The following is a 12,784-nucleotide window of genomic DNA, read 5'->3' on the forward strand; positions in this document are numbered from 1 at the left end:
CTACAGTTCTCAAGTGGATTTACTTATCCACACCAAAAAAGTTGTGATGAGAAAATATTATTAATGGATGTATTTGGCTACATTTTCTGATAGTGACTCAAGAATACCATCATGAATTGTGTTTTAAACTTTGTGGTTTGTTTGCTACTCTTTTAACAGGCTGGCTGATCTGATGGAGCAGCACCAGGAGGAGCTTGCTACTATTGAAGCCATTGACTCTGGAGCTGTTTACACTTTGGCTCTCAAGACTCATGTGGGCATGTCTATTCAGACGTTTCGCTACTTTGCTGGCTGGTGTGACAAGATCCAAGTAAGATAAATGAGAAGACCAACCAGGTGGGAAAATGGGATCCCAAATCTCATCCTCTAATCCATGTATACTCTGTACATTTAAAACGTTTAAAGGTGTGGAACACTGAAAAAAGAGACTTTTTTATGATTATTTCTGGTTATAATGGGTCACTCTGAGTTTTTCATGCAGGCTGAACATCAAAATAGTCTCCAACACCTATCTCCTGCATTAGCGTCTGATGGAAAATAGACCGTGAAACTCTAGGATTAGAAAATCCTGACAGATTTACATCACACTGTCACTAACATTCATGGACTCACCATCTTGACTCATGATGGGAAAGACTGTTTTTGGTTTAGTGTCCAGGAAACAGTTAGAACCAGTTAGCATTAGCTAATTTGAGGATGTCCAAATATCAGGAAAAATTACTCCAAATTGTGCTGTGTCAAGCCCTCCCCTGATGTGGCACTTTGCTAGTTCCTGTAACAAGTTAATTTAAGCCCTCCACACACACCCCTTCCCCAATTAATATTTATATTAATGATTTACATTAATATTAATAATGTCATTTCCTGACAGGGCAGTACCATTCCTATCAACCAGGCCAGGCCTAATCGGAATCTCACTTTTACCAAGAAGGAACCAATCGGGTGAGAAACAAAAAAAAAAATGTTTTTTTTTCTCAGAATTTTAAGCTTTGAACAGTTTGATTCATTTGATGACTGGAAATTTTCAATATCACCATGTAACGTTTTGTAAGTAGTCACAATTAATAAACTGTCAATAAAATATGAAAGGTATTCAACAAGCTGTAATGCTTCATAAAATTATGAATCATCAGAATTATTTAGCCTTTGATATCCAACTGACTCTGGAAATAGGTAACTTGGGTATGCCATATTGCTACATTTATCAAATGAATGATCAATAAAATGTGATATTACATTTAAATACGAATGATCAATCTGATTGATCTTTGAATATTTGATTTAATATTACCTTAGGTTCTTTGATCTATTTAGTCATATTAATTCAGACAGAGTCAAGGATATAGTTTATAAAAATTAATTTAATTCTATCTTTCTAAACTAATGACTATACATGACAAAGTATGAATGAAATGATGGAATGTAGGCTAGATATTTAGAAGCAAAACCTTGTTAAGTATCTGAGAGATTGTGTGATGTCTGGGTTTTAAAATCCGTTTGACTGGTTTAATAAGCTATAGATTATTCATAAAACCATCCAACGCCGTCGTGCAAATCTACAAACCCTTTGTGTTGAAAGCCCTCGTGCGATCCAGGGGTTCAAGAGGTTGGCATGGACAAACAGCAGGTGGCATGGATCTCTGGGAATCGGAACACGTACTTCAGCTCCGAATATGACCTGTCTGCTCTAAGATACCTTCCAGGTGACGGCAGGAAGCTGGCGTATCTATTTAGCATCTGATACCACTCGCAAGTGTTGCAGAGAGGCTTTGACCTTGAGGTCAAAAGAGAGGATTGTCCCAAGTGTTTTGCTCACCCGGTCGGCCGAACCGGGAAGTGACAGAGAACTGGTCAGATCAGGAAGTGACCTAGACTTTATGAACTTGTGTTTACAATTGCAGACAAATGAGAATTTGACAAGTTTAAAGGTGTTACCAAAATACCTCAGGCACTCACTACTTCGCCCAGATACTTAGAGAGGTTATTCTTAGTGTGAAGCAAAAATGTTAAACATTAATTATAATATCATGAGGTGTGAATATATTGATGGATTAAATGATTAAAATCAACAATTACTAATCTGGTGTAATTTAAGATCTGAAATAAATTATTACAGGAAAAATATTCATTTAAACCATCATTCGTTAATGTAAAGTATAGGACGCTGTATTAAAACACTTTGGATTTAAAACTAATTATTCATTAAACAAAGTATGATTATATATCACTCAAGCCCCCACAGTGCGGGTGAAAAATTGAGGCCAACGTGGAAGTTAAATAAATTGCAGTTCCACCCTCATCCACTAGGGGCTGGTGTCAGAAGCGAGCAAATCCTCATTGACTCCCATGTTAAAAATACCAATTTCACAGCAGAAATAAACATGTTTACAGCCTGGTACCAGAACATGTTTTTGGTTTAAATGATCTAGTTTACACTCATGACAACTCTGAGGGGGGTGAATTTTTTTCTCACTCTTCTGTTTAAGTGTATTAAAAGCCTAAAATTCTGTATAGTTAATGAGCATCAGACCCACGTGACCACAGAGCTAGCTCCGTGGAAAGGCCTCGGTAGAGCCTCGGTCTGGCCTGGAAACTGTTCCAGGATTTAGAGTCTCTGTGTTTGTGTATTCTTGTTTGGATATTTTTTGTGCATTTGTTGGACAAAATGACTTGCTGTGGCATTAATTGCACTAATAGAGCGTCCAAGGAGTCTCCACTTCATTTTTTTCTGTAAGTAAAATTATATTTATGTATTTAAGGTCATTACCGAGCTGAAATTAGATTTTAACATGTACTGTTTAACCATGAAATTTAAATGTAATAGGGTAAAACCCAGTGCATTTAACATAATGCTGCACTTTAGAAAATGGGTTGAAATATAACATGTTGGTGGAGCTGGGTTCCCACTATCGGCTTGTGGAGCTCTCGGGAGACCGATGTTTTCCACTCGGTTCTCCCCTCCCCTGGTGTTGTGCACAGTTAACTCCGGTTGTAGCTAGGTTGCTACCTCCGTTAGCTTAGCTCCCACCTCCGCGTTAGCTTTGGGTTAGCTTCAGTTTAGCTTGTAGCTAGTTTGACCGGGTGTCCTCAGTTGATCCCAGCCTTACAGCCCCACCCTCAGCTCCACTTCTCTTCCCTTTTGTGGAATTGTCTGGGCTTGACGGAACCTGCGACACGGTCAAAATGGCGGTGGTGGCCACCTCCCATTTTTGGCATTTTTGGAGTTTGGCTGGTCTAAGGGGTGAGTGGGTAGCATAAAAAGGCATGTGCATGATAGTAAAATCAAACTGAGTTTTTATTACACAAGGATTTAAAATAAAATCAAAGCTCCTTTAACATCAATTTACTTATTCTTGGTTTAGCTGGTGTCAGAAATGTTTTTTTCTTCCTCCAAAGGTCCACAGACCTAATACTCACTCTGTTCACAGCTTACTCTAGCCTAGTGAATTAGACCAAATTCTGGACTTGCAAAGTTTGTAGTTATCAGTTGTTGTTTGTTTATTTACAAATATAATTTTCTAATTGAGTTGAAAGTACATGATTCACCATACAATGTGCACAGCAATAGTCTCTTATGTCAATAGTCCACACAAAAATCCTTTTCTGCAGGTTCTTCACGCACAAGTTACCTTTGACTCGAACAAACCACACTAATGTGGAATGGTGTCCTCTTTTGCTATGAGTTTTCACTGTAGCAGTCCCAGGATTGAAGGAAGGAAAAAGAGATGAGAGGGCCTTCATTAAAATAGCTTAAACATTTAGTACCAACACCCAACCAAAGTCTACTTTGCAACCCACCAAGTCTAGTTTACCTTCAGTATCCTCCTTTGGACCTAAACCACCTTGTTTGTCTCATGTTGTGACTCTGTGTCCAACGTTTGAAGCAATGTCTGATAATGACAAGAAATCTTTCATTTATGAAAATCATCTTTGCTTTGGATGTCTGAGAAAGGGTGATTTATCCAAAGAATGCTGAGGACGTCACTCCTGCAGAAAGTGTGGACGACGTTACCCGACCTGTCTGCACATAGAGTAAATGAACCTAAACTGATGAAAACTGAGGATCTTGAAACCCCAACTGAGGCGCAAAATATCATGACTCATGTTTTGACAAGAAAAACCTCCTCTACATCTATCATACTACCCGTTTTTGTGTCCGTTTTATCTGAGCCACAGAAATACTTACGTATGCTCTGCTGTGAAATAATTTATTTTAGAGGATTTGGCTTCAGAACTGGGTATTAATGCTCAACCTGTTCATTTGAAACTTAGCACGATGACCTCGGTTAACACAGTTGTCGCTAGTAAACTTGTTGACAACTTATAGTTGCGTGGGTTCGACCCGAAAACTCGTATTCAAATCAAACAAACTTATTCACGTGATTTTATCCCAGTTGACAAGTCTCACATTCCTACTCATGAAACTGCACTTCAGTGGTCCCACCTTAAAAACTTAGCAAACAAGTTGCAGCCATTGCATTACTGTGAAGTTGGCTAGATTGATCGGTTATGACCGTCCATCAGTAATAGCCTCTTTAGAAGTCGTCACAGGAAAGTAAATGAACCCTTTGCTCAAAGAACCATATTAGGATGGAGTATTATCAGGTCCTGTAATCCCCACCTAGAAAGGGAAGATAGCCATAGTTATGTGCACATAATAAAGGTCAAAGAAATGCCTACGCCAGTATTTACAGATGTACTTAAGGTCCTGGAGTCAGATATTAATGAGAGACACCATAAGGATAGGTATGTATCTCAGGAGGTCTGTGATGCCCCTAGATGTCCGGGGCTGCACGCGCGCCACACTGAGTGGATCAGCGTGTGTCTACCCTTCGCCGAGAGGCGTGGGTAACCCGCTGAACCCCACTCGTGATAGGGATTGGGGATTGCAGTTATTTCCCATCAACGAGGAATGCCCAGTAATCGCGGGTCATAAGTTCGCGTTGATTAAGTCCCTGCCCTTTGTACACACCGCCCGTCGCTACTACCGATTGGATGGTTTAGTGAGGTCCTCGGATCGGCCCCGCCGGGGTCGGCCACGGCCCTGGCGGAGCGCCGAGAAGACGATCAAACTTGACTATCTAGAGGAAGTAAAAGTCGTAACAAGGTTTCCGTAGGTGAACCTGCGGAAGGATCATTACCAGTTTTGTCCCAAGTCTGGTGGCCGCAAAACGCTCCAAGCCGAATTAGTCCCTTCTCCTTCTCTGTCCAACGATGAAACCGTGTGGTACATCCCACATCATGGGGTGTACCACCCAAAAAAACCTGCCAAGAGCCATTTTGACTGTTCCACCAAGTTTCTAGGCATCTCACTGAACGACACTCTTCTCACGGGTCCAGACTTGATCAACTCATTGGTGGGTGTACTCCTTCATTTCAGGAGAGAAAATGTAACCATAATCTGTGACACTGAAAGAATGTTCTACCAGTTTCTTGTTTGTCCAGACATGTGTAACTATTTGAGATTTCCGTGGTGGCAGGATGGACAATTGAATACAGAGCCCAGAGAACACAGAATGGCTGTCCATTTATGTGGCGCCGGTTCCTCTCCTGGATGTGCTAACTTTGAACTCAAATACCTGCCACAACAACACAGAACAGACCACCCCAAAGCCTCTGATTTTGCTGAATGGAACTTTTATGTAGACGACGGTCTAACCAGTGTTCCATCAATCAAAGAAGCACAAGAACGCATAACCAAAACCTAAGCACTTTTTAGAGTAGCAGGGTTGTGTCTTCATAAGTTCAGCTCTAACCAAAGTGAGGCACTCTCCCATCTTGCTCCCTCGGAAAGAGCTGCCACCAATGAATCACTCGCTTTTAATGCTGGTGAAGCTTCTCAAGGCCTTGTGCTTGGTATTCAGGGGTCAATGAAGAATGGCACCTTCTGTTTCGATTTAAGCACCAAGGAACAACCTCCTACTCGTCGGAGCACACTGTCTGTCATCTCATCGTTGTTTGACCCTCTAGGGTTTGTGGCTCCTTTCACTTTGAGAGGAAAAAGTATCCTACAGGAGTTGTTGTCGCCAAGGTGTCAAGTGGGATGAACTCCTTCCAGAAAACTTGCGCTCACTGTGGGAGGCCACTGTGGGAGGCCTGGAAAGATGATTTGGAAGACTTAACATCTGTTACAGTTCCTTGACATTACCATCCACCCGACCCAACAGATGTTGTTAAGGTGGAACTGCATCACTTTTGTGATGCTAGTGATGTAGGAGATGGGGCGTGTTCTTATGGCAGATACCTCAGTAATGATAGAGTTCATTGTGGCCTCATTATGACTAAAACAAAAGTTGCACCTACTAAGGTTACAAGCATCCCACGAGTAGAGCTTTCTGCTGCTGTCACCTCAGCTAGAATAAGTAGTATGTTATAAGTGGAGCTTGGGATTCACATTGATAAAGAGTTCTTTTGGACTGACTCTCACATAGTCTTGGCCTATATTAACAGCAAAGCCCGAAGGTTCCTTGTCTTTGTTGCTAATCGTGTGCAATGTATAAGGCAAACCACAGATCCCAAGCAGTGGCTCTATCTTGACACAACACAGAACCCCGCGGATTATACCTCTAGATGTCTCAGTGCATCAGGTATCATGTCAACTTGTTGGCTGTCGGGTCCGAAGTTTCTGTTGGATAACAACATTCTCCACATACCCAGTCCTTCGACTGCACTGTTGGTTGGAGATCCCGAAATCAAATCAGTCCAAGTCATCACGACTTTGATAAATAAGGTGATATCCTTAGCCATTTGTCAAGGTTTTTAAGCTGGTCAACACTCCTCAAAGTGGTCGCAAGAATAAAAAGACTGAGACCCAGTAGAATTCAAAATGGCAATTTTGTAACAGTAGATGAACAAAGTGGAAGCCAACCAAACAATAAATCTCTTTCAGCAAACTGCCTTTCCCAAATAGATGGAAATACTGAAGACGGGACACAGCCATCCACGTACAAGTCCCCTCTTCAGAATAGACCCGCTTTTTGATCAGTGACTTCTTTGTGTTGGGATAATACTGAAGGAGTCAACACTCTGTCAGGAACTTAGACATTCTGTCATTCTCCAGACACCATCACATTGCAAGATTGATCAAAAAGTCAAAGTCATTTATTGTCATTTTCTACCACATGTGCAGGACATACAGAGAAATGAAATTCAGTTTCAGCACACACAATTCAGAGATCAGACATACGTGGGTAAGACACATAACAAGAATTGGTGACTGCGGTCATTCGCAACATGAGTCGCGCTAAAGGTTAACATTACACAAATTACCAACTATAAAAACACCTGGTAAAAACTGATATTAAAAGCTTTACCAAACAGAAGGTGTCAATAAAGTTGCAGCAAACCAAGTTAACCTTTTTAAACAAACATCAAAAAGATCCCTCTGGATCACTCAGAGTTTAAACTTTAAAAGTAAAAACTCATCCAAACAAAGGGGTTGAAAACCAACTGAGGCCTGGAGGACGGCAGAACCCCTGCACTGCTGCCTCTCAGACGGCTGAAGGCACAGCCTTTTTATCCAGGTGTTGGTAATCGGCAGGATTCAGCTCAGCTGTGCTCCTCAGCAGCCTGGAAGAGAGGAGGACGGGCGGTGTCAGGCTGATCACCGGGGCTGGGTGATCCTGGCTCCTGCCATTGGTCAGGCTGGTAGCCGTAACAAACAGTGTACAATTCTGATTATCTTTTTGATTATAGCTTTAAAAGGAGAACTTGTACGTTCATTCTGCTCACCTCTGAAAGCCCCATGGGTGATGTTAATTATTTTTTAATATAACCTTTTAATAAAATGTTCCATATTCTAACTTTCAACCCAACAATGAAGCTCGTTGCAATATTGCGACTTTGATGCCTAAAGGGTTAATTTAGCAGTGTTTCTGAGCAGGCCTTTCAGTTGTAATAATCCAGTACATTTATAATGTATAATTTTTTTATTTGTAATTTATTAATATACACATGAGTGGGTCAAGTGAAACATTTTATTTAGAGTTATAGTGTTACATAAATAGTTTCATGGTTTTGTAACGGGTTTATTACAGCGCCTTGTATTTAGTGAGGTTAGTTCACATAGTAGCCATAAAAACAATGGTTCTAATTAGTGACATCATTTCTTTTGGTGTTTGGGTTTTTGGTTGTTTGGCCTTGGTTTCCTCATTTTTGGTTTTCGGTTTGGGCCTAGAACTTTCCTTTTGGCACATCCCTAACGTTTGTAACGGTCTCAACATGATCTCGTCGGTCACTGGAACAAAATCTCGAAGTATAAAACCAGAGGTGGTCGAGCTTTCTCTTTGGAATGCTTTACGATCCAGAGTGAGACAGGTTCCAGTACTACAGACGAGTTTAAGGGTGAAAGTCAAAATTTAGAACATATTGTAAAAGATAACATTTCATAGAACAGGGTCAGATACTAGCATTTAAGTGTTTTTGAGGTTACTTTAACAATCTTGAACCATGTACCTGGGATTAACTAAGCACATTCTCTTAAAGTCCAGCATGTCTGTAGAGTTTTATAGTTTTTGTTTGTCTGTTAGAGCCTGGCAGTGTGTTATCTTTACTAGACATAAGGTCTTTCCTTCATTTCCTCCAGAGTGTGTGCCATCGTGATTCCCTGGAATTATCCCCTGATGATGCTGGCCTGGAAAGCCGCAGCCTGCCTGGCAGCTGGAAACACCATGGTGCTCAAACCTGCTCAGGTTAGACCTGCATGTGCAACACACAATTAAAGTAGTACTTCTGTTTCACTCATCTATGTAACTCGGTTTACAGGTGACTCCACTTACAGCACTGAAATTTGCTGAATTGGCAGCAAAAGCAGGACTGCCTAAAGGTGTTATTAATATTCTACCTGGATCAGGTAAGAAAACAAGCTTTCAGCTTCACCAGACAGTAAAATCTAAACCATTGACTGTAAACGGACTGGATATGTGACGATAACGTGGAAGTCTGAACTCGTATGTCTCTGAAAGGAGCTCTGGTGGGGCAGTGCTTGTCTGACCATCCGGACGTACGAAAACTGGGCTTCACAGGTTCTACTGAAGTCGGTAAACACATCATGAAAAGGTGAGAGAGACTAAACATTACTGCTGTGTTATTAAATATTCTTCTGAAATGGTGTTATTTAAAAGCATTGCATTTCACACGCACGCGCACACACACACACACACACACACACACACACACAAGGTACAGGCCAAAAATTATATATATATATATATATATATATATAACTAATAATTTGCTCTTTGCTTGGTTTGAAGCTGTGCTGTCAGCAACATTAAGAAAGTCTCTTTGGAGCTTGGAGGAAAATCCCCCCTCATCATCTGCAGTGACTGTGACATGGACAAGGCCGTACGCATGGTGTGTTGTTTTAATTCTATTCAGAATAATTAGATAGTAAAAGACTTGCTCACATGTGCACAATGTGCAAATAAATAAATAAATAAATAAATATACACATTTTCTGCAGATTGCACCGGGGACTTGAAGTGTTCACGTCTCTAAATGTAGTTCTGATACAAAAGTGTTTTAAAGGGATATTCCACTGCTATAATCCTCAGAGTTGGATAAGCAGGAAAAAAACATTTTGTAACCAGCTCAGTCTGTCTGCTTTAGCTTAGCATAAACAGCAGAAAGTAGCATTTTGTGTGCAAAGTCATTAAAATTACTCAATCATGATACAAATTATTCCTGGTGAACTAACTAATCATGTCGACTGCAAATGAAAAGTAAGAAGTAACACGAAGGATTTCCAGGAGCCAGTTTAGAGTACGCACTACATTACGACAAAGCACCGCTGTGACCTGCTGCTTCATGGTGCATGGATATAACACAGTCGTATGTCCCTTGAAGAAGAAGGAGAACTTCCTTATCTGCCCTGATAAAAACCTAAAATCCATGCAAGATTACAGGTTCAGCACCAGAGATTAGCATGCATGTTTAGTTTCTGAAAAGTCACGTTAATGCATCATTTGAGGTTTTCGGCTCAAAATGGATGGAACAAATAAATTTGTTCACTGTGTTAAAAACACCTGTGATGGCTCATAGATAAGAAGAAATAAAGTAAAAGACAGGAATAATCCTGATAGGAAAACCAGTGTTCCCAGTTAGAATCAGAGAATCACGGAGTTCATACCTGCTGCTGTTTGGGTTGGGTCAGAACCACCTGAGACCTCTTTTCTGAAAATAGTTCTCAAAATTTTCAGATTTTTAAAAGCTCTAATTCAATTCAGTTCAATTCAATTCAAATTCAAAAAAAACTTTATTAATCCCAGAGAGAAATTGATTGATGTAGTAGCTCAGAATAATAATAATAATCAAGTCATCAAAGAGTTCTTGTATATTACAACGGCTGTTGGCAGGAAGGATCTCCAGTAGCGGTCGGTGTTGCAGCCAAACTGAAGAAACCTCTGACTGAAGACACTCTTCCGTTGTCGGACAGTCTTGTGAAGAGAATGCTCAGGGTTGTCCATAATTTTCTTGAGTCTCTGGAGAATCCTTCTTTGCATTATCTCCTCCAGTGGTTCCACAGTCGTCCCCAGAACAGAACCAGCCTTTTTCATTAGGCTGTTGAGCCTTTTCAGGTCCCTGCTTCTGATGCTGCTGCCCCAACAGACGATGGCTGAAGAGATTACACTCTCAACAACAGACTTGTAGAAGATCTGCAGCATCTTGCTACAGACATTGAAGAACCTAAGCGTCCTCAAAAAGTGCAGTCTGCTGTGTCCCTTCTTGTAAACAGCTTCGCTGTTCTTTCTCCAGTCCAGTCTGTTGTCCAGGTGAACTCCAAGGTGTTTGTATTCCTCAACCACCTCCACTTCTTCTCCCATGATGGAAACAGTGTTTGACTCCACCCTGTTTCTTCTGAAGTCTAAAATCATCTCCTTTGTTTTGTTCACGTTCAAGGTCAGATGATTGTTTCCACACCATGCCACAAAGCGATCCACCAGCTCTCTGTACTCAGCTTCCTGTCCATCTCTGATACACCCGGCAACTGCAGAGTCATCTGAGTATTTCTGTAGATGACAGGTCTCTGATTTGTACTGGAAGTCTGAGGTGTACAGGGTGAAAAGAAATGGTGAGAGTACAGTCCCCTGTGGTGCTCCAATGTTACTGATCGCCTGGTTTGATCTGCAGTTCTTCAGCCTCACAAACTGTGGTCTGTTTGTCAGGTAGTCTTTAATCCAGGCGATAGCTGAGGCCCCCACCTGTGTCTTCTGGTGTTTCTGGCAAAGTACATCAGGCTGGATTGTGTAAAATGCACTGGAGAAATCAAAGAACATGACCCTCACAGTGCTGCCTGCTTTTTCCAGATGACAGTGGGTTGGTTGAAGCAGCTGGATGATGGCATCTTCAACTCCATGGCGATAAGCAAACTGCAGCGGGTCCTGATATGTTCTAGTTTGCTTATTCAGGTGGACCAACAGGAGTCTCTCCAGGACCTTCATGATGTGGGATGTCAGGGCATCCGGTCTGTAGTCGTCATTGACTGATGGGCGAGTTTTCTTTGGAACTGGAACAAGGCAGGATGTCTTCCACAGGACTGGAACCTTCTCCTGGGCCAGGCTGAGGTTGAAGAGGTGCTGCAGAATCCCACAGAGCTGCTCTGCACAGGCCTTCAGTACTCTGGGGCTGACACCATCTGGACCTGCAGCCTTGTTCCTGTTCAGTCTCTCCAGCTGCCTCTTCACCTGACTTCTAGAGACATATTGGTGGGAGGGGGAGGTAAATGGGGCAGCAGCATCTCCTGACTTGGTTGAAGACAGATTTATAGAACCAGAAGAGACCATGACTGTGTTAGTGGACAAAAGAGCTGGTGTGTGACAGGAAATTGTTGGATCAGAGGAGGATGGGATGTCTGATTGGCTGGGGACAGGCGAGGAGGATGCTGGGTTTGTTCCTGAACTGAACCTATTGAATAACTTGTTCAGTTCATTGGCTGTGTCCAGGCTGCCATCTGTGCAATGCTTCCTCTGCTTGAAGCCTGTGATCTTCTTCATCCCTGACCAGACATCTCTGATATTGTTCCTCTGTAGTTTGTTCTCCAGCTTCTTCCTGTATGCTTCCTTGCTGTCTCTGATCTTGATCTTCATTTGCTTCTGTATACTCCTCAATAATTCCCTGTCTCCCTCCTTGAAGGCTCTTTTTTCTCATTTAGCAGATTCTTCAATTCACTGGTAATCCAGGGTTTGTTATTAGCGAAACATCTCACTGTTCTGGTGGGTATGATGTTGTCCACACAGAAGTTTATATAGTCAGTGACACATCAAGTCATGGCATTGATGTCCTCTTCATATCCTTGGCAGAGAGTCATCCAATCTGTGGTTTCAAAACAACTCTGCAGGGCTTCGTCAGCATCCTGTGACCATTTTCTCACAGTTCTTCTTGTCACAGGTTGCCTCTGAACAAGTGGTTTGTATTCTGAGCAGAGAAAAACAAGATTGTGGTCTGATTGTCCCAGAGGAGGTCTTGTTTTGGACATGTATGCATTCTTTACATTTGCATAACACAAATCCAATGTCTTGTTTTCTCTGGTGGAGCAGCTTACAAACTGTTGAAATGTTGGAAGTGTAGCAGAGAGCGAGGCATGATTAAAATCACCAGATATAGCCACAAATGCATTGGGGTGCTGAGTTTGTAGATTAGAGACAACTGAACTGATGGCATCACATGCACTTTCAGCAATGGCTGAAAGTGTAATATAAATGGTTGCCAAGACAACACCGGTGAACTCTCTTGGCAAATAAAGTAAATCTGATATTAACAGTTTACAGGTTAATCAGAAACATGA

At 41.6% G+C, this 12,784-nt stretch overlaps 1 protein-coding gene across 3 annotated transcripts in view; it reads left to right on the top strand.

Moving 5' to 3' along the window:
• The window catches only part of LOC107385971 (cytosolic 10-formyltetrahydrofolate dehydrogenase), an 80,809-nt gene that overhangs the window by 52,473 nt on the left and 15,552 nt on the right, over nt 1-12,784 (top strand). For all 3 annotated transcript variants that reach the window (XM_070549135.1, XM_070549136.1, XM_070549137.1), the window contains 6 exons: nt 160-310; nt 872-942; nt 8,585-8,690; nt 8,764-8,851; nt 8,964-9,057; nt 9,255-9,354. In XM_070549135.1, the coding sequence (XP_070405236.1) occupies nt 160-310; nt 872-942; nt 8,585-8,690; nt 8,764-8,851; nt 8,964-9,057; nt 9,255-9,354 (610 nt within the window). The remainder of the gene's footprint in view (nt 1-159; nt 311-871; nt 943-8,584; nt 8,691-8,763; nt 8,852-8,963; nt 9,058-9,254; nt 9,355-12,784) is intronic.

This window comes from Nothobranchius furzeri, chromosome 3 (genome assembly GCF_043380555.1).
Source record: "Nothobranchius furzeri strain GRZ-AD chromosome 3, NfurGRZ-RIMD1, whole genome shotgun sequence".
NCBI classification, from domain to species: domain Eukaryota; kingdom Metazoa; phylum Chordata; class Actinopteri; order Cyprinodontiformes; family Nothobranchiidae; genus Nothobranchius; species Nothobranchius furzeri.